Below are 19204 nucleotides of genomic sequence, written 5' to 3'. Positions count from 1 at the left end.
TATCCCTACTGACCAGTGTGACTAGTGACCAGTCTACCCCTACTGACCAGTGTGACTAGTGACCAGTCTACCCCTACTGACCAGTGTGACTAGTGACCAGTCTATCCCTACTGACCAGTGTGACTAGTGACCAGTCTACCCCTACTGACCAGTGTGACTAGTGACCAGTCTACCCCTACTGACCAGTGTGACTAGTGACCAGTCTATCCCTACTGACCAGTGTGACTAGTGACCAGTCTACCCCTACTGACCAGTGTGGCTAGTGACCAGTCTACCCCTACTGACCAGTGTGACTAGTGACCAGTCTATCCCTACTGACCAGTGTGACTAGTGACCAGTCTATCCCTACTGACCAGTGTGACTAGTGACCAGTCTACCCCTACTGACCAGTGTGACTAGTGACCAGTCTACCCCTACTGACCAGTGTGACTAGTGACCAGTCTACCCCTACTGACCAGTGTGACTAGTGACCAGTCTACCCCTACTGACCAGTGTGACTAGTGACCAGTCTACCCCTACTAACCAGTGTGACTAGTGACCAGTCTACCCCTACTGACCAGTGTGACTAGTGACCAGTCTACCCCTACTGACCAGTGTGACTAGTGACCAGTCTACCCCTACTGACCAGTGTGACTAGTGACCAGTCTACCCCTACTGACCAGTGTGACTAGTGACCAGTCTATCCCTACTGACCAGTGTGACTAGTGACCAGTCTATCCCTACTGACCAGTGTGACTAGTGACCAGTCTACCCCTACTGACCAGTGTGACTAGTGACCAGTCTATCCCTACTGACCAGTGTGACTAGTGACCAGTCTACCCCTACTGACCAGTGTGACTAGTGACCAGTCTACCCCTACTGACCAGTGTGACTAGTGACCAGTCTATCCCTACTGACCAGTGTGACTAGTGACCAGTCTACCCCTACTGACCAGTGTGACTAGTGACCAGTCTACCCCTAGTGACCAGTGTAACTAGTGACCAGTCTACCTCTACTGACCAGTGTGACTAGTGACCAGTCTACCCCTACAGACCAGTGTGACTAGTGACCAGTCTACCCCTACTGACCAGTGTGACTAGTGACCAGTCTACCCCTACTGACCAGTGTGACTAGTGACCAGTCTATCCCTACTGACCAGTGTGACTAGTGACCAGTCTACCCCTACTGACCAGTGTGGCTAGTGACCAGTCTACCCCTACTGACCAGTGTGACTAGTGACCAGTCTATCCCTACTGACCAGTGTGACTAGTGACCAGTCTACCCCTACTGACCAGTGTGACTAGTGACCAGTCTACCCCTACTGACCAGTGTGACTAGTGACCAGTCTATCCCTACTGACCAGTGTGACTAGTGACCAGTCTACCCCTACTGACCAGTGTGGCTAGTGACCAGTCTACCCCTACTGACCAGTGTGACTAGTGACCAGTCTATCCCTACTGACCAGTGTGACTAGTGACCAGTCTATCCCTACTGACCAGTGTGACTAGTGACCAGTCTACCCCTACTGACCAGTGTGACTAGTGACCAGTCTACCCCTACTGACCAGTGTGACTAGTGACCAGTCTACCCCTACTGACCAGTGTGACTAGTGACCAGTCTACCCCTACTGACCAGTGTGACTAGTGACCAGTCTACCCCTACTAACCAGTGTGACTAGTGACCAGTCTACCCCTACTGACCAGTGTGACTAGTGACCAGTCTACCCCTACTGACCAGTGTGACTAGTGACCAGTCTACCCCTAGTGACCAGTGTAACTAGTGACCAGTCTACCTCTACTGACCAGTGTGACTAGTGACCAGTCTACCCCTACTGACCAGTGTGACTAGTGACCAGTCTACCCCTACTGACCAGTGTGGCTAGTGACCAGTCTATCCCTACTGAACACTTTACCAGGCATGTACACTGTCATACTCAATTATCACTGTGATTTGCGACAACCTGGTGAAAGAACAGTAACCAACTTTTCTTGTCCCATTAGGCAGGTGGGGATGTGTACCAGTATGTATGGTGTTTTTGTGTATGTATGGTTGCGTGCATGTATGCATGTGAAGCTAACAGCTGTTCTGTAAGAATCGGTGAAATCCGAACAAAGTTGATGGTTGCCGCCCTCAACTTGCATGCCTTTGACGTCTTAGAAAGGGAAGGAATGCACCTCGGCTTGCACATGCAGAAATACCAGAACTGGTGCAGGGAGATGGTGTTGCACTTGGGTTAGATTTCATTCAGCACAATTGTACCTTGCTGTTACGCAATATCTATTTTGTGTGTGTAGAGATAGTATTGATATAAGAATAGCTATATTGTGTGTGTAGGGATAGTATGGATATAAGAATAGCTATATTGTGTGCGTAGGAATAGTATGGAAATAAGAATAGCTATATTGTGTGTGTAGAGATAGTATTGATATAAGAATAGCTATATTGTGTGTGTAGGGATAGTATGGATATAAGAATAGCTATATTGTGTGCGTAGGAATAGTATGGAAATAAGAATAGCTATATTGTGTGTGTAGAGATAGTATGGATATAAGAAAGGCCTTGTTTGGTATTTGTAATAATAGTTGATAAATATTGTGGTAAAGACACACCCGGCAATATGGCGGTAAACACACGCCTGCCCACACACACTCTCTAGGCTGCAAAGTTCTAGCACAGAGCTCTCCTTCTCACCACCACCAGCACCATCAGTTCGCGCCTGGCGCCTGGTCGATGCATGGTTGGAGGTATCCGGCATAGCAGGCTGGTACATCAAGTAGCGCATGGCAAATAGAAGATGACACAGCAACGACATAGCTCGATTGCGACGTACGTTTCGTCCCCGCTGGACTCATCAGGCAATCTTCTTCTTGGATGTCTTCATACGGGGCTTGACTCGGGAGAATGAAGTTGAAGACACTACTGCAGCTGAACTTATGGTTGATAAATATGGTGGTAAAGACACACCTCGCAATATGGCGGTAAACACACGCCACACGGGTGTGTCTTTACCACCATATTTATCAACCATAAGTTCAGCTGCAGTTGTGTCTTCAACTTCATTCTCCCGAGTCAAGCTCCGTATGAAGACATCCAAGAAGAAGATTGCCTGATGAGTCCAGCGGGGACGAAACGTACGTCGCAATCGAGCTATGTCGTTGCTGTGTCATCTTCTATTTGCCATGCGCTACTTGATGTACCAGCCTGCTATGCCGGATACCTCCAACCATGCATCGACCAGGCGCCAGGCGCGAACTGATGGTGGTGGTGGTGGTGAGAAGGAGAGCTCTGTGCTAGAACTTTGCAGCCTAGAGAGCGTGTGTGGGCAGGCGTGTGTTTACCGCCATATTGCCGGGTGTACCTTTACCACCATATTTATCAACAATAAGTACAGCTGCAGTGGTGTCTTCAACTTCATTCTTTTTGTAATAATACTCCAAACATTAGCTATCTTCTTCTTTGCGCTGTTTTTCCACCTCCTTACTGTACTCTGCCGCAGCCCTCTACTTGCCGAGCTTTTTGTACTTAGATCAAATAGCAACCATACCAATGCCTTGACCAGGGGACAGTCCGCCCTGGCTTTAGCCCTGCCTAATGCTTCGTCACGGTACGGTTTCTATGCTTTGCCTTACTTGGCTGCTGACAGGTGGAATTCGCTTCCAGCAGCATGCCGCCAGGCAGCCTCCTTTGCAATGTTCAACAGTACTCTTCGCAGCCTCTTTTGCAACACATAATGGCACAGTATGCAGCCACCGTTTTCTTTTTTCTTTACTCTATTTCACGCACTTACGGCTTTCTTCATTCAGCTCTATTTCACGCACTTACCTAGGGTACCCTGTAAAAAGACTCACAGTCTGTGGGGATTGCCCTAGTAAAATAATAAATACTACTACTACTACAACTACTACTACTACTACTACTACTTAATCCATTGTTCCTGTTCCTTTTCCCTTGCCTGTATTTCACCTGATGAGAAGGCTTAAAAGTATACTTGTGAAACCAAAAACTTTCAAGGTGTTCGTAAAGAGCCTGAAGTGTGTCCTTTTTATGAGTATTTTCGCATTTTTGTCTCAGAGGAAACTGTTTACTTGTTATTTGTCTTTGTGTTTTTGTTGACAACTTTGCAGTTCAATCTGACATGCGAAGTGACTTGGATGGAAAAATTGGTGATGTGCAGTCTTCAGTTACTGCTGTATCAGCTACCATGGAAGGACCTCTCAGGGTGAGTTTTGTCACACTAGTATTGTACCGTGTTTTCCAGAGTGTAGTTCCAACTTTATTATTATTATACGCATTCCCGCGTTGAAGTGTAGCAGCAGTATGCTGCGTCCACAGCTTCGCTTATGCAGAATAGCTTGGGTGAGAGGAGAGGGGAGAGAAAGCATTAAGGCAACCAACATCTATGAAATTGGTCACAATAACATGAAGAGAACCAACCTACATATGCATGATTGCACAAGAATGGAGACGACCAAATATAATGGCTATATTAAATCATTGTGCCACAAAACCGGTACACAGGAGATCTGACGACAATGTAACGAAACATAAAACTCAGTTACTCAATACATGTTCCACTAAATTACAAGAGAACAACGCTACAACGTTAGAATTGCCGCTAAATTATTGCAAGTGTAGAGAACGAGTCCAATACAAATGAAAACCATGAACAGACTGTCCCGAAGTTATTTTGGGAACAAATTGTACTACATGACTGTACTTGCTGATACTGACGCTGACGGAACACGAATTTGAGTTGAATACTCACGAAGTCTTGTACATGCACATCATTATGCGCCGGTGTTGTGGAGTAAGCAGGTACTTCAGTCACCAATCCAGCTTCAGCTCCACGCTCGCTTCAGCAGAATGTTGCCCGCGTTTGCTTTGCCTCCACACGGATAGACGACCAGCGCAGAGTCCCGCAGCTCCGTGGCCGTAAAGTCTTGATATTCGCCGTTAGCGCCGTCAAGTCTCAGTTCACCTCTCACACCAAGCCGCCCTATAAAAATCTTTCTCTCTCCATTGGAGTGCTCCCCAGTTGCGCGAGGAGACTAGAGAAATTCCTCCGGTGAGCGAGGAAGAAGAGCGGAGTTACCCAACTCAACCTAACTTCCAACTTTCAACTTTAGATACGCTATTTCAGGCCGCAAGTCACTTGTGCACACTGCGCTCCGGAATTTGAGAATATGTGCACTTTCAAAGTAGTCTAATGACTATGGATCTCACTGTAGTCAAATTTACCACATCTGAGTCAATGACTCTACACGAAACATATTCATACATTTCTGGTGTCTTCCGCCAGCTACACTGCAAATACAAGATGTGCATGAAACCCCATATGTTACACTTGCATTTACAGATGTAATTTTTATGAAAATGTTGGCTCTGATCACACTATAGTACTGTCTTTGTAATCAAAAATATTCTCAAATCACGACTGCGTAATATACTCTGGATATACCTTGAGTTGCTTTAAAGTTTGGCAAAATTAGGTCTGTGTATTATGCTCTGGTGTGCTTTATACTCTGGCAATTAGGGTAGTTATTTTGTGTTAGAATGCATACTGGCATGTTTGCATTTGTCACGCACCGCTACTTAACCCTTTTTGAGCCAGGAGCGCATATATGCGCTCTGAAACATAACGTGCTTGACCATGAGCGCATATATGCACAAAAAATCGCACATTATCCCTTTATGGACTGCTAAATTTGTACAGGAAAGAAGCGACATGCGAAACTCAGTAATAACTCGAAATCGGTGTGCATTAGCCAATACACCACCATACATTTTTGGAAAGTAGATAGGATAAGCTGTCCAACATCATCCTCGCCACCGCTCTCGCTACTAGCAGTATCAGCCAATCCATCAGATAAATTGTTTTCTTGAATATCTGGGATACAGTGGTCCCTCTATAATCCGGCACCATTTGTGCCACGAAAATCTGCTGGATTAGGGAGGGTGCTGGATTAACAAATCTGATTTACTGCTGCAATGTGCATGAAGAGGACATTTTGGCTACTGAAAATTGTGCTGGTTTATCGAGGGTGCTGGATTATAAAGTGCCGGATTAGAGAGGGACGACTGTATCATCATCACTATCACTGTCCACTTCGAACTCGTCGTCATCAGACTCGTCAAGTAGGTCGCCAGAACTGTCCACGTTAGAGTTCCAGTTCAGAATCATGCCGATGGCATCGTCGGTATCGTCGTGCCATGACAGTACTCGTACTGCAATGTTAGTTCTGCATGCTCGCGGAAGCTCTCAATTTCTTTCTTGCGCGGCCGGTTTCGTCAACATTTTGACTAGGGACCCCCCGGCGAATTTAGCACCATTGGAAAGATATGGATTTCGTCTTTCGATTTGTGTAAAAAAATATCGCCGAAAACGTGCGGTGCGCTCAGAAAAATTCGCGTTTCGAGTTTCGAGCTTCTTCTTCTTCTTCTTATTATTATTATTATTAGATCAAAACTCGTACAGTCCGTCCACAAAGGGTTATATCGCAGTGCATATATCAGTGTACAAACTATGGTAAATCCGTGACGCATAAAGACAATCAATACACCAAAGGAAAGGTCTTGAGGTTATCTTTCCGAAGATACAAATTTCGTCGCTATAGGATAATGACTCATTGAGCGGCGACATGATGAACACCGAGATTACGGCCCGGAGCAAACGCGATTTTTTTGGTTTATGACTTCGCATTTATTTGGAGCAGGCTAGGGGATTTCCCTTTGGCACGACGCATGAGTGATGGACATCAAATATAGTGCTTGGATCTCAGCTTTCCAGCGGAGTTCGAATCGTGAAAATCGGTTGAATTTGGGCAAGATGCTGAACAAGAACGTGAAATTGAGTTGTGCCGTTCCGAGGCACGGTGGAGTAGTTTGGAGAGGAGATGGAAGTGGCCCTGGTGTGTCTATGTCGCTGAGATCTACCATGATGGATTCGCTTGGTCCTGATCTTTCCAACGAGCCCAGGATGATGAAAATCCATCAAGGTGGAGTGAAATGAGAATAAATTTCGTTCAGAGCTGTGTGCGCAAACTACACAAAGAGAGTCAGTGCGCTGGACAGCCGGCTGATTGGAGAAAAGGGGCCCCAGCATGGCAAGGGTTAAGTGCTATGTGGTATTCCACTTGCATTGCCAATGCAGAGCTTTGCGCATGCCTAGCCTGACGTCACATGTCACATGGATCTTCAATGGTAACGCCAACCAACATGGTGTCGTTCGTGCATGTGCATGACTGCTTGCTTGCTTTCACTTTCTTTTTTGATGTTGGCTACACTGCAAAGTCATATTATTGGCAACTCTTAGCTTGTGCTAGAATCAGATTTTCATTCTCTCATCTCCACGCTTCAAAATCAGACTTCATTGATGGCTGTTGGTGCCTGAAACAATGCCGTCGTCTACTGTGGACTTGCTTTTATTAGCATCTGATTTTCTGAAATAATTAACTTTTTACTTCAAAACCAGGCTTCAGTGACACCTGTGCATGTTGGCTCAGAGATTGCTGTATGACATGGAGTACACAGCATTCAGATGACTCTGCCGCTCTCACCAACGGCATGTGCGAATTGCTAGTCGGCCCCTCGCCCAATTTGGGTCCATCTGGGATTCGAGAAGTAATTCAGGATGAAGTTCATTCTGCCATCACGGACAAGGTTGGAACCTCTGTCTTGCCGCAACCATGGACAGTACTAGCGTCACCAGCTGTGTTAGCCGACAATGGCAAGAGTGCTGCATAATCAACTCCCTGCTGGCTGGGTGATCAAGATAGGTGCTTGGAAATATGATGACAGCAGGTTCATATCCTGCTGGAACTTCTCTGACCTACTGTTGCCTTAGACCTTGGAGGCAGTTGATAACCATAAGTTTTTTTGCTCAAATTTAGTTCTTCCGGTGATGCAATATCAGTTGAAGCGGTGGTGGGCACCATTGGCCCGGCTCGTGGACGTCTGCATGCTATCACAACTTGGTCGGCAGCAGGTTATCTCCATATGAATGTTGTGATTAGTAATGCACTTCCATCACACTGCAGGAAGGCTGTTATCCCACTGCATGGATTTTGCAGGTCACCAGGCAGTATTTCACAGAGGCTTTGTAAAATCAGCGCTTTTGCAGGCTTCTCGCTTCCCAGCCAGGCAAGTAATTTGATACCATTGACATAAATACTTGGCCACTCTGTATCCCAGGCGAAGCTAGGCCTGAATGTATGTCATGAAACCTTGTTCACCTGGTGTCTGCACACAACATGTGTCCTTTCTTTCATCTCGAAATAGCACACCAAGCCCAAACAGTATCATCTTCGCTGCTCACCCGCAACAATGCAGGCGCCGTCATCTACCTCAACCTCAATCTCGGCAATTGCATATGGTCAATCTGCCAGCTAATCTACATTTGCAACCGCTGTGACAAGGATCATCCACGTAACAAGTATTCCCGCAAAAGTTCAGCCGCCAGCCCAGTAGTTTAACGGGATCACGATCCCAACATGAACTGCAAATACCTGTTGCAAGCGTTCATAATCTTCCTTTCCCATACTCTGCTCAGTACGTCTTAACGTGTGAAAACAGAAACTACTAGTATGCCCCCACCTCAGCCAATGTATCTTGTGAAGCTAGGCATCAAAAGTGCGTTCCGGCATATCCCAATATGTCCTGAAGACCACCCGCTATTTGTCATATTCTGGCTAGGCAGTCAATAGTACGAACGTGCTCTAGCATTTGGACTTTGCTTGAGCCCTGCAAATCTCTTTGATTCAGTTTCCTCAGATATAGAGTGACCATTTCTCTAATGCCAAGCTTTGCAACTCCTATGACGATTTTCTAAACATTTAAACTGGCCAAACTGTTGCATAGCGTTAATTAGTAATCCTGCTGCGGTCCTTCCTATTCGTGTCACTAGCGCCAGCAAAGGTGGAAGGTTCTGTGAGATCATTGACTTAACTCGGTATCATCCTGGACTGTGTGCGGCCCTAGGCTAGGATGTCCATGTTGGTGTTGGCCAGCACAATCAACAGCCAGAAAATATCAAAGTCGAATCCCTATCGGATAAGCTCTCGTTTGTTGCCCATGTCATCAAATCTAATAGAACTTTTATCACTGGACCTTCAACTACACACAGATGTACTTCCTCCGCGTCATCGAAATTGTCGCAGTTTGGCTAGCGAATTGAAACTTGATATTACTCACGACAGAAGCTACAGAATCAGTAATTTATTACACAGGGTGATAGTCTGAAGTCTACAGTTACGTTCTAAGACAATGTTCTGTCGGATGGTGCGCATCACGCCGAGCTGGAGGTGTCGTCCTCGCTGATATCAGTCGACGAAACAATTTCGTTCTGTACAGAGTCCAAGGTGGCTGCAAGTTGGTCGCGTGTGGTCTCGCATGCTTTGAATTTCTCGAAAGGAAAGGACCTGTCATGCTTGTCACCTGCTCTGGATCACTTAGCATGAGCAGTATGGCTGCCTGTGTAATGGGAATAATTATTCCCACCATCGTCAGAAAGGATACCCTTGAAGGAAGCCCACAACAGACGCCAAACTGAATCCATGCGCTCCGCTGGATACTCTTCCCATGCGCTCTTCACAGCTTCGATGAGGTCCTTCACGTTCTTCTTCACCACCAACTCGTTCTCCGTCTGGAGGCTGGCGAAGAAGGCGAGATCGTTACAATTGAGGTCGGGTGATTGCGCAGGCTGCGTAACAACTTCGATTTTGAATCCACCTTTCTTCCCGTGACGAGCCCAATGACCTTCGTTGACTTTCGCCGTGTGCGGGCGCGCTCCATCATGCTGGTAGTACAGTGTATCACCAGCCTCAGGCTTCCCCGATCCGCGCTTGTACCACCACATCTTACTTCGCATCGCATCCAGCACGCCGTCTTTTTTTAGCATCACTTTGCGATACTCCTCCACATTCACGCTGACACTCTCGAGAATGTCAGTTTCACCAGCCACTGTGCCTGTACGTGCATCGCTGCGCTTCGCCTTGCGCTCCAGGGTGAAGGGCCAAATTCTGATCTTGCCATCGAATCCATACTCTGGTCGCGGGCGAGCTGTCGCAGCTAGAAACATGACTTTAGGCATACGTGATTTATGGTACACAGAGCCGTCTGCGGGCATTTGTACGGTACGCTCCACTTCGCCAGTCGATTCGTTCACAGTGAACTGACGAAATACTCTGCACACAGCTCCGTCCTTCATTAGATAAAACCATTTTTCGTCCCCATGGACGATGTCTAAACAGTCCACGAATTTCCTCGATCGCTTGGTATACCTGGCCAGAACCCAAGAGAGACGATTCTGACGATGGCGAGTGGAGAGCTTCGGTTTGATGTACCGCCTGCGTCGAACTGCACCAAGAACTTTACACCATCGTCTCACAGATGCAGGTGAACATGGATATCCCGCGGAGGCAAGCTCTCCTGCGAGCTTCTTGCAGGAATACTTTCCCCAGTTGGAGTCATTGATAGCAACGAGCTTAGCTGCCAGCTCAACAGTCAACTTCATATTTTGCCCACCGCAAAGACTGGTTCTTCGTCGTGAGACCACGAATCTTGGTTGAATATTGAGTATTTCAAGCCTTTTTAGACGAAGGTGGAGTTCATTTTGGAGATGGACGTTGTGGCAAAGGACATGGTTTCCGACTTCTGGCGTCTGGTGAAGCCAGGGATCATTTGTCCAGTCAGGTCGGCAGCCTAGCCATCGTTAAGCGTGTGTTTGGAACCCGTTCTGCTCGATGTGGTAGATCACGAACAATTATGATATCGCACAAATTGAAGTCTGTATCGTACATACGGCATTTTATATTGAGAAAATCTCCAAGTGTCTCTGTGTGGCCGTCCTATGCCACGAGAAACTCCAATCAGGCTGTTATGTCTGCTGCCTTCTTGATTGAATGTCCACTTGGTTTGAACAACGAACACAACAATCGAGGACGGCTTTGCAATGAAAAATACAGCTTTACTGGAGCTGAAAAAAAGAAGAAAAAACGTGCCCAGGACAAGACTTGTGTACACGTCTACTCTACCAGCGGTTCTGTAGATGTCGCTCATAGATGCATAATTCAGCGTGACGGTGTATAAAAGCCGGGTCTTAGATTGACTTTTGGGGGGAATTTTTGCAGGCTTCTACATGAGACAGGCTTCTATATAAGACAGGTATTTCTCAATCTGCGGACAGAACTATTTCGTCCTTTGTGGACTCGTCGTCAGTGCAGCACAGAGGAAATGAGGCCGAACCTGGTAGCAATGAAAAATAAATTTTCCAAAGCCAGATTTAAACCAGGCCCGAACGTGCCTTGCCAGAGTGCTCAAACTGACAAGTCAGTGAGCTCTGCATAACACAAACAGCAAAGAGTGCTCAACTGCTACAAGAGCAGGAGCAAAATGTGCAATCTGCGGACAGAACTGTTTCGTCCTTTGTGGACTCGTCAGCGCAGCACAGAGTAAGACAGGTATTTCTATGTATGGCAACACTAAAACCAGACTTGTGTGCCCACAGTGCATCTTGAAAATCAGGCTTGTATTCACCAAAATGTTTTTTTTGCCTTGCCTTGTAGTCTTTTGGCTCCTGATCACGATGTTGTGCTTCATCATTTTCCCTGCAATGACTGGAAGTGGGTGAAAACTTGAAAGGAAGGTGCCCAAAATTGTCCCGAAGTACCGAGTGATGTCACGCAGGACTTTACCTCCACTTTCGTCGAATGTGGAGGTCAAGCCAAGCCAAGCCAAGCCTTCCACATTCGTCGAATGTGGAAGTCAAGTCTATGTGCTGGTCGATCGAGCCAGCTGTTCCGATGTACCATGATGTACGGTGCACGTGTGCCTTTTGAACTCTGTGATCCAACCCAGATGGCCGTATTTGTACGACGTACAGAAGGAGAGTACCAAAGAGACAGAGACCCACGTACAGCAGCCAAATCAAAATAAAAAAGGAGCCGAGTGTTCACCTTTTGACTTCTTCCTAGATGATCTTAGGTTTATTTTGTGAGCACGAAAGTACGTCGACATTTTGAACTTTTCATGTGAGGAACAACACGATGATGAGTGCGTGTGCAGAAAACAGTACACCTCCGGCAGGCGATAAACCCAACAACCCGAGCCCCAAAGGAACGCAATGTAGCTACTTTTGCTGATATGGCTGCAACGGGTAGGGGTTTGGTCGGGTAACGAGTTCGGGTATTTCCATCCGGGTAGCACGGGTACCCTATCGGGTATTTCCATCCGGGTAGCACGGGTACCCTATCGGGTATTTCCATCCGGGTAGCACGGGTACCCTATCGGGTATTTCCATCCGGGTAGCACGGGTACCCTATCGTCCATCCGGGTAGCACGGGTACCCTATCGGGTATTTTTGACATCGTTTTTACTGTGAGTGTGCACTTGTGCTACATAGAAAGTTTACACTAAGCACATAGCCATGCTTCTCACATGCACCGTTGCAAAAACAACGTACTCCCACCACCCGATCGGGTTCTAAGGAACAAACTGGAACCTGAATACCCGCTCTGATTACCGGTAGCACAGGTACCCTACTACCCAATGACACCCCTAGTTGGTGAAGACGGAGATGACAAGCTCCGACGTCTTTCATTTCAGAGCCGCATGGGCTGCATCGCCACCTTCGATACAACAAAGTCATTTACAAGTATGATGTATGTGTGTCACGCTAACAGCAAACAAACATCCTCCTACTCCTTCGTAATCAGAAACAAAACAAAGAGCTAACTGGAGCTTCGCAAAGGAAGTACCAGTGCGACATACTGCTGTCGACTTTTATTTGTTTTGTCCCTTTTTGACGTTCTCATTGTGTACAACGTACACATCAGTGTCCGAGTTCAGAAGGCACATATGCACCGTACATCGGACAGTTGGCACAATCACCAGCATATGGGCTGGACTTCGTTTTTGGTGACGAATGTACTCCTGGTGGTCAAGTCCGGCGTGACGTCACTGTACTTCGGGACAATTTTGGGGACCTTCATTTCAAGTTTTCACCCACTTCCAGTCACGGCAGAGAAAAACGAATAAGACCATCGTGATCAGGAGCCAGAGCACTACAAGATAAGACAAGTACTTCCTCCGTTCAACAAAACTTCTTTGATTTTTTCCAGTTGGGTTCAAAGCGATCTATGGCTGCAAACACGCTTTGCAGAGTGGAAAACAAAGCAGCATATCTGAGAAAGTTATTTGCAGATGTCACCCGGCTCATTTCAATTTTAAAAAGCAGTCCAGCCTCACTCTTCGTCTGAATCTGATGACGACTCACTCCCTGATGACATCTAATCTGCATCCTGCTGACTTTCACCTCCAGCGCTGCCAACTTTTGTTCCGCAGCCTTTACAAATTGCCGAGACACGATTTGTTCATGGAGATCGCCAAGTTCTATGCTCCAACTGTGAGCTTCACGACCTTTGCTGTGGCGCTGGTAGTTGTGGTCTCCGTCACTCTCCAGAATGACATGGAAGAAGCCATACATACATGTCTGTCTACAGGCTGTGGAAGAACACCAATTCGTCGACATTGAGATCGGGACTTTCCGCTGGCTGAACAAAAACCTTAATGTCGAACGCTTTTGATTTCCCCTGCCCAACAAATCCACGCGTGTTGATTTTGGCTGTGTGCGGACCTGCACCATTGTGCTGGTACAGCAGTGGCTGGCCGGCTTCTGGGCACTTCTTCAAGCCACACGGACTTTCAAACTGCTTCTCATTTTCACACTTTGGTGTCATGCGCCTGGATGGGAGTTGTGTTCTGGTGATATCCTGTCCAGAAACGGTTATGCTTCACCGATTTTTTCGAAAGGACTCCATGCTCTCGGAGGTTCAAATGCCTGTAAGAGCAATGGACAACACCACTGATACCTTATGTAGGAGATGGATTACGGACATATTAATGTCTAATGCCAACCGAAATATCATGACAAGAACACAAAATGCAACGACATTTTGCCTTAACGGATGAAGGACCCTTCCATTTCCCATGCTACCAAACATCGTCCAGATCTTCAGCCTGCTGATCCAACCATTGAAATTGTGTGCATAGAACTAGAGCATCGCCCCAACTCCACGTTTGTGTTCTGTTGTTACCGTCCTCCTTGGCAGCCACCTGATCAGTTCTGCAGCGCACTCCGGACCTGCATTCAATCAATATCTTGTCCTCAAGCTTCCATATTTGTCATTGGCGACTTTAACCCTCGCCTCTCGAAATGGCTAGCATCCGATCCTGATACACCTGCTGGTACATGCATGGTTGACACCCTGGATGATCTGGGCTTATCGCAACTTGTGGATCAACAGCCTACCCGCTACTCCGCAAGTGGTAAGAGTTCATCACTACTCGACCTAGTTATCACTAATGCTCCAATAGCAGTCTCCCATCTCACCATTCTCCCACCGGTATCTGATCACTGTCCTGTAGTTTTCGATGTCGTCCACAACCGATCAGCAGGCTCCACAGCCCAAATATCTTCTGCACAAAACACCTGGCTCGACTTTGCCCACACGGACTGGCAAGCATTTAACAACCACGTGTGGCAACTACCCTTGCTAGATGCCGTCCAAAATGCGCAAACAGTTGACGAGGCCTGGTCATTGTGGCGCACAGCGCTGGAAGACTCTGTATCGTTGTTTGTTCCCGTTGTCCGGAGAAGCACATTTCCATCGAACAAGCCTTGGTACTCTGCTGTTCACCATCGTCAGAGGCGGCTTCGGGATCGCCTCTTCGCCATAGCCAAACGTCTCGGATCTACAGATAGTTGGATAGCGTATAGACTCTCACGTAACTGTCTTACTTCCTTGCTCCGGAAGGCGAAACGCCATTATCACGAGAGGATGGCGAGAGACATGGCTCAGCATCATGGAACTCGTACATGGTGGCGCAAAGCAAAGATCCTTTGTAATGTGAATCGCCCGTCTCCGGTTATCCCTGACCTCTACCATGACAACCAAGCCTACCCAGCCACGAGTAATACGGAAAAGACGAATCTCCTAGCCAAAGTGTTTGCGGGCTACAGCCAGGCGCCACTGCTACCACCTGACCTGCACTCAGCTGGTATTTTAACACCCACGTCCACTGTGAAGTTCTCCATACAACCATTCTCTGTGCAGTCCGTATTTGACACGCTATCCAGACTTCCCATTCAACGTAAAACCGCAGGACTGCTGAACAATCGCATCCTCCGTGAAACAGCTGAGGTCACGTCACAGTCTCTTTCCGCCCTTTTCAACTGCTGCTTGCTGTCCAGTACTCAGCCCAGGGAGTGGAAATCTGCCGTTGTTGTACCTGTGTTCAAGGGAAAAGGTAATCCTTCTCACCCAGTCAATTACCGTCCTATATCGCTGTTAAATGCAGTTGCCAAATTGTATGAGTCTATGATTAGCCGTCAGTTTTACTCGTTTGTTGAGAGCCATAAAATTATCAGTTCCAGCCAGTTTGGCTTTTGTCGAAAGAGGTCAACAGTTAACCAATTGGTACAGCTTACCTCAATTGTTTCGCGTGCATTTGACTCTAAGTCTTCTTGTGACCAGCTGTTCCTTGATTTTTCTAAGGCCTTTGACAGAGTTAGTCATCATTTAGTTATTCAATCTGTTTCAGGTTGGTGTTCTCTTTCTGCCTGTTCTTGGGTGAAGGACTTCATCAGTGATCGTAGTATTTGCGTTCGCATTGGCCAAACTCTTTCTGACCCTTTGCCCATCACCGCTGGCGTACCCCAAGGTTCCCATCTCGGCCCGCTTCTTTTTAACCTGTGCATCAACTCCTTTCCTGATGCCCCTGCTTCTAGTACCCTATCCCTTTTTGCTGATGACTCTAATTTAATTCTTGTTTCTCCAGCAAACACCTCACTTCCTATCCATCATGCATTGCTCCAGACTTACATTGATAAGTGTTGTCAATGGTCATGAGCTACTGCCATGACGTTTAACACCAGTAAATGCGTCCACCTACCCTTTCAAAAATATGCATTAGCCCCCGGCTCGTCATCCCCCTTGACAATGAACGGTGTGCCTATTCAGAAAGGTGATAGCCACTGTCATCTCGGCGTGACTATCACTCCTTCACTAAATTTTTCTGACCATATAAAATCTATCACCCATAAGTTTCGCAGTCGTGTTTTTCTGTTGCGCCATATGGCCCATTTCCTTTCTGCTTCAACCGTGAATTTGCTCTACAAGTGTTACGTACGACCACTGTTAGAATACGCAGTCCCTGTCTGGTCATTCGCCGTATCCCATTCAGATTCGCTTACGTTAGACCGACTGCAAGCCGTTGCTGCTCGTTCATATCTGCTTTGTAAGACCCGGCACCCTCCTGAGTGGGAAACCTCGAAGCAGATTCTTAATCGTACTTGTGACTGTTCATCCCTGAAGTGGCGTCGTCAGATTCTGTCCTTGCTGTATTTTCATCATGTCTTTTACCAGTTTCCGTCTTTGCTAATTCGTTTCAAATTCAATGTATCCCTTAGTTGTCGTCACCCGTCCTCTATAGTTTTACCTCGTTCTGGCGCCCATTTCCTTAAATCCCCTCTCTTCAGTTTATCTGTGGAATGGAACAAACTTCCAGAACACATCCGCTGCGTTAAGTCCTCTGTCAATTTTCGCATTGCTCTAAAGGCTCATTACTCTCAGCATAGATATTCTCTGACTGGAATTCCGAACTTTTCCGTTTGAGAATTTTTTTTCCTTGAAATTAATCCTTGCTGGTTTTTTTTCATCTAAATGTCCCGCTATTATCTGCAAAGGTGATTTCTTCCCTCGTCGATTTCTTTCCTGCTTTTATACCTTGATATTTAGGTACTTGTTTCCCTTCTTCCCATGCTTCATCTTCCACTCTCCTCTCCCCATTTCCCCATTTTTCTTGCGATATTTATGTGGGAGACTTCCGTGATAAGCATCCATTTGCTTTTGGAGAATCCTTTTAAATAAATACAATACAAGGAAGAAAATATTGATGTATAAGAGGAGGAGCCTAAATGCTGAAAGTATGACCAACAGCCTTCCTAAGGTCACGATACATTTTTAGACAAGCACACCTGTTCAGCCGTCACCAGCAATACGGAGAAACGTACATCTGTGGAATATCTTTTTAAAATTTTACCTAGGGGTTGGTTCATATCAGCCAAATTGGCGGCGACCGGGCGGTGAGCCAGCTCCCGATCCGTCCGGCATATGGATCGAGTACCAAATCTACTACAAAGTAGTGCAGAATGCGCCCAAATGGTACCACAGGTTAGTCAACTGAAGGTTGAATTCCCTCTTTCTTCAGTAGTTCAAGGGCTTTTAGTGATGGTCACTCGGTGCTACCTTTTACTGGAGATTATGAAATTACTTCTACACCTTTTATTGCAGTCTAGTAAGAGATGTTGTCGAAATTATGCATGCAAACGTTGATGATGTTACAAGAACTTGCCAATGTATCCTTCACATTTTTTATTAGTTTCAATTATATTTTGTCTCATAAGTTACACAACTGACAAGCAGAGCAACCGTGAAGGACGGGTTGGTATGCTGACTTGCTATGCGATCTTGAAGCGACTACAAGAATGGCAAATCTCATCTTTACCTTCAATTTAGGAAAAATTAGGACGAGCCTTGGTTTGAAATTTTTACAAAATCTGGCTCCCGGCACCGACGGTCCCCGGCGCGAACGGTTCACAAACCACTTTTGGTCAAAATTGCACTTGATAAATGCCGGAGCAAATCGCAAGAGTTGAGCACTGCCCAACTTTGCCGCCTTTGCCTTGCGATTATTTACCGTATGATTTTGTTACGACTGCACTAGTTCATATACAATGCACCGGGAGCGGGTTGCAAGAAGCCCACTGCTGCGCACCGGCAATACTCGAACCAACCCTAACTTCAAGTTAGTAACTTGCCCATTATATTTGCACCAACGTGAAGTGATGTAGGAACTTTTCTGCATGTTTGTCACAATTCCCATGACGTCAAGACCTCAGGTCGGCTGAGGGCAAAAAGCCTCATCAACACTATGCTCCCACTATGCAATTTTTTGTCTTTGCCTGTGAGCTGTGATCTTTGTAAAACAAGAAATCGTCTTCGCTTGGCTTCCCCTCTTCATGTATTATTACATACCTTCGGGTTGGGTGGTCTGTTACTTTGCGTCTTCAAGTTGGAGTATGATCGGTACGTCGAATTGTCTTACTATTCTCATTACTCATCCTGTAATGTTCGGCATTCTTTGTTACCCCGCAACACAGCTTGTGCATATCTTTGCTGCACTTTAACTCCATTCATTTGGAACTTCGCACACCTGAGACGTCCAAGTTGGAAAGTTGTTGGTTGGTGCTTGGTACATGTGTTGGAGCTAGGTGTCTGGTCGTCGAATGTTTCAGTACCACTGTCAGATTGTGCCTTGTTGTCGCAGTTCTGCATAACTTTAATCTTTGACGCCCATTGCCGGAGACGATGATAGCGATACTACAACAGAAGCCGTACTAAGTTGTGCTGGGATTGCAGCATGCAACAGCTTACAAGGCTGATGAATTGACCACTATCGTGCTCTCGCGATTAGAGCCCTATCTCGAATTTGCACTAGTCTCTAAGAGCCAGTGAAAAAAGAAACCCGTCTCTTGTATAATGCCCCCCCCCCCTCCCCCCCCCCCCCTCCCCACCCTGCCGGCTTGGAAGCAAGCTCATGTGCAAGTTTGGTGATCCTTTGATACTGCTTTTGTCCATGTCAGAATCAAAATCACAGTTCTTGCTGCCCTTTTTTTTGATTGGTTGCAGTAAACTTTAGGCTCTGTTTCGTTGCTTTCTTTGCTTTTAACATATTGCCCTCTCTTGAATAGTGCCCTATCTTGAATAGCGCCCCATCTGTGGTGGACATTAAAAAATAGTGCACTTATCGCTCGAGTACGCTACTACTCAAAGTGGTTTACACGCCACAACTATTTGACGTATTTTTTTCTGACCAATGAATTCCTACTTGTTGGTCTTTTTTTTCGATATTTTGCTGCACACACATAACACCACCTACTTCGGCATGCACTGGTTATTGGTAAAAACCCAGGAGAATGAAGGAAACGTCAAGACGAGACTAAGGTTGCGCTAGGTGGACCAATTTCAGAATTTTAATGACAACCATGTTGGTACTTTCTCCGACTTTTTTTGACTAATTTTCGCTCCTGTTCTGTTGCTCTCTGTGTGGCTCTCTCGGCATGAAAGACAGACAGATGACATTATTGGAACCATAGGAAGGCATGATT

At 46.4% G+C, this 19204-nt stretch overlaps 1 protein-coding gene across 2 annotated transcripts in view; it reads left to right on the top strand.

Moving 5' to 3' along the window:
- LOC135811213 (E3 ubiquitin-protein ligase TRIM71-like) overlaps positions 1-19204 on the top strand; it is a 233073-nt gene that overhangs the window by 93198 nt on the left and 120671 nt on the right. For both annotated transcript variants that reach the window (XM_065324404.1, XM_065324405.1), the window contains one exon: positions 4104-4198. In XM_065324404.1, coding sequence (XP_065180476.1) covers positions 4104-4198 — 95 coding nt within the window. The remainder of the gene's footprint in view (positions 1-4103; positions 4199-19204) is intronic.

This window comes from Sycon ciliatum, chromosome 3, assembly GCF_964019385.1.
Source record: "Sycon ciliatum chromosome 3, ocSycCili1.1, whole genome shotgun sequence".
Lineage (NCBI taxonomy): Eukaryota > Metazoa > Porifera > Calcarea > Leucosolenida > Sycettidae > Sycon > Sycon ciliatum.
This window is presented reverse-complemented; position numbering and strand designations above follow the sequence as displayed.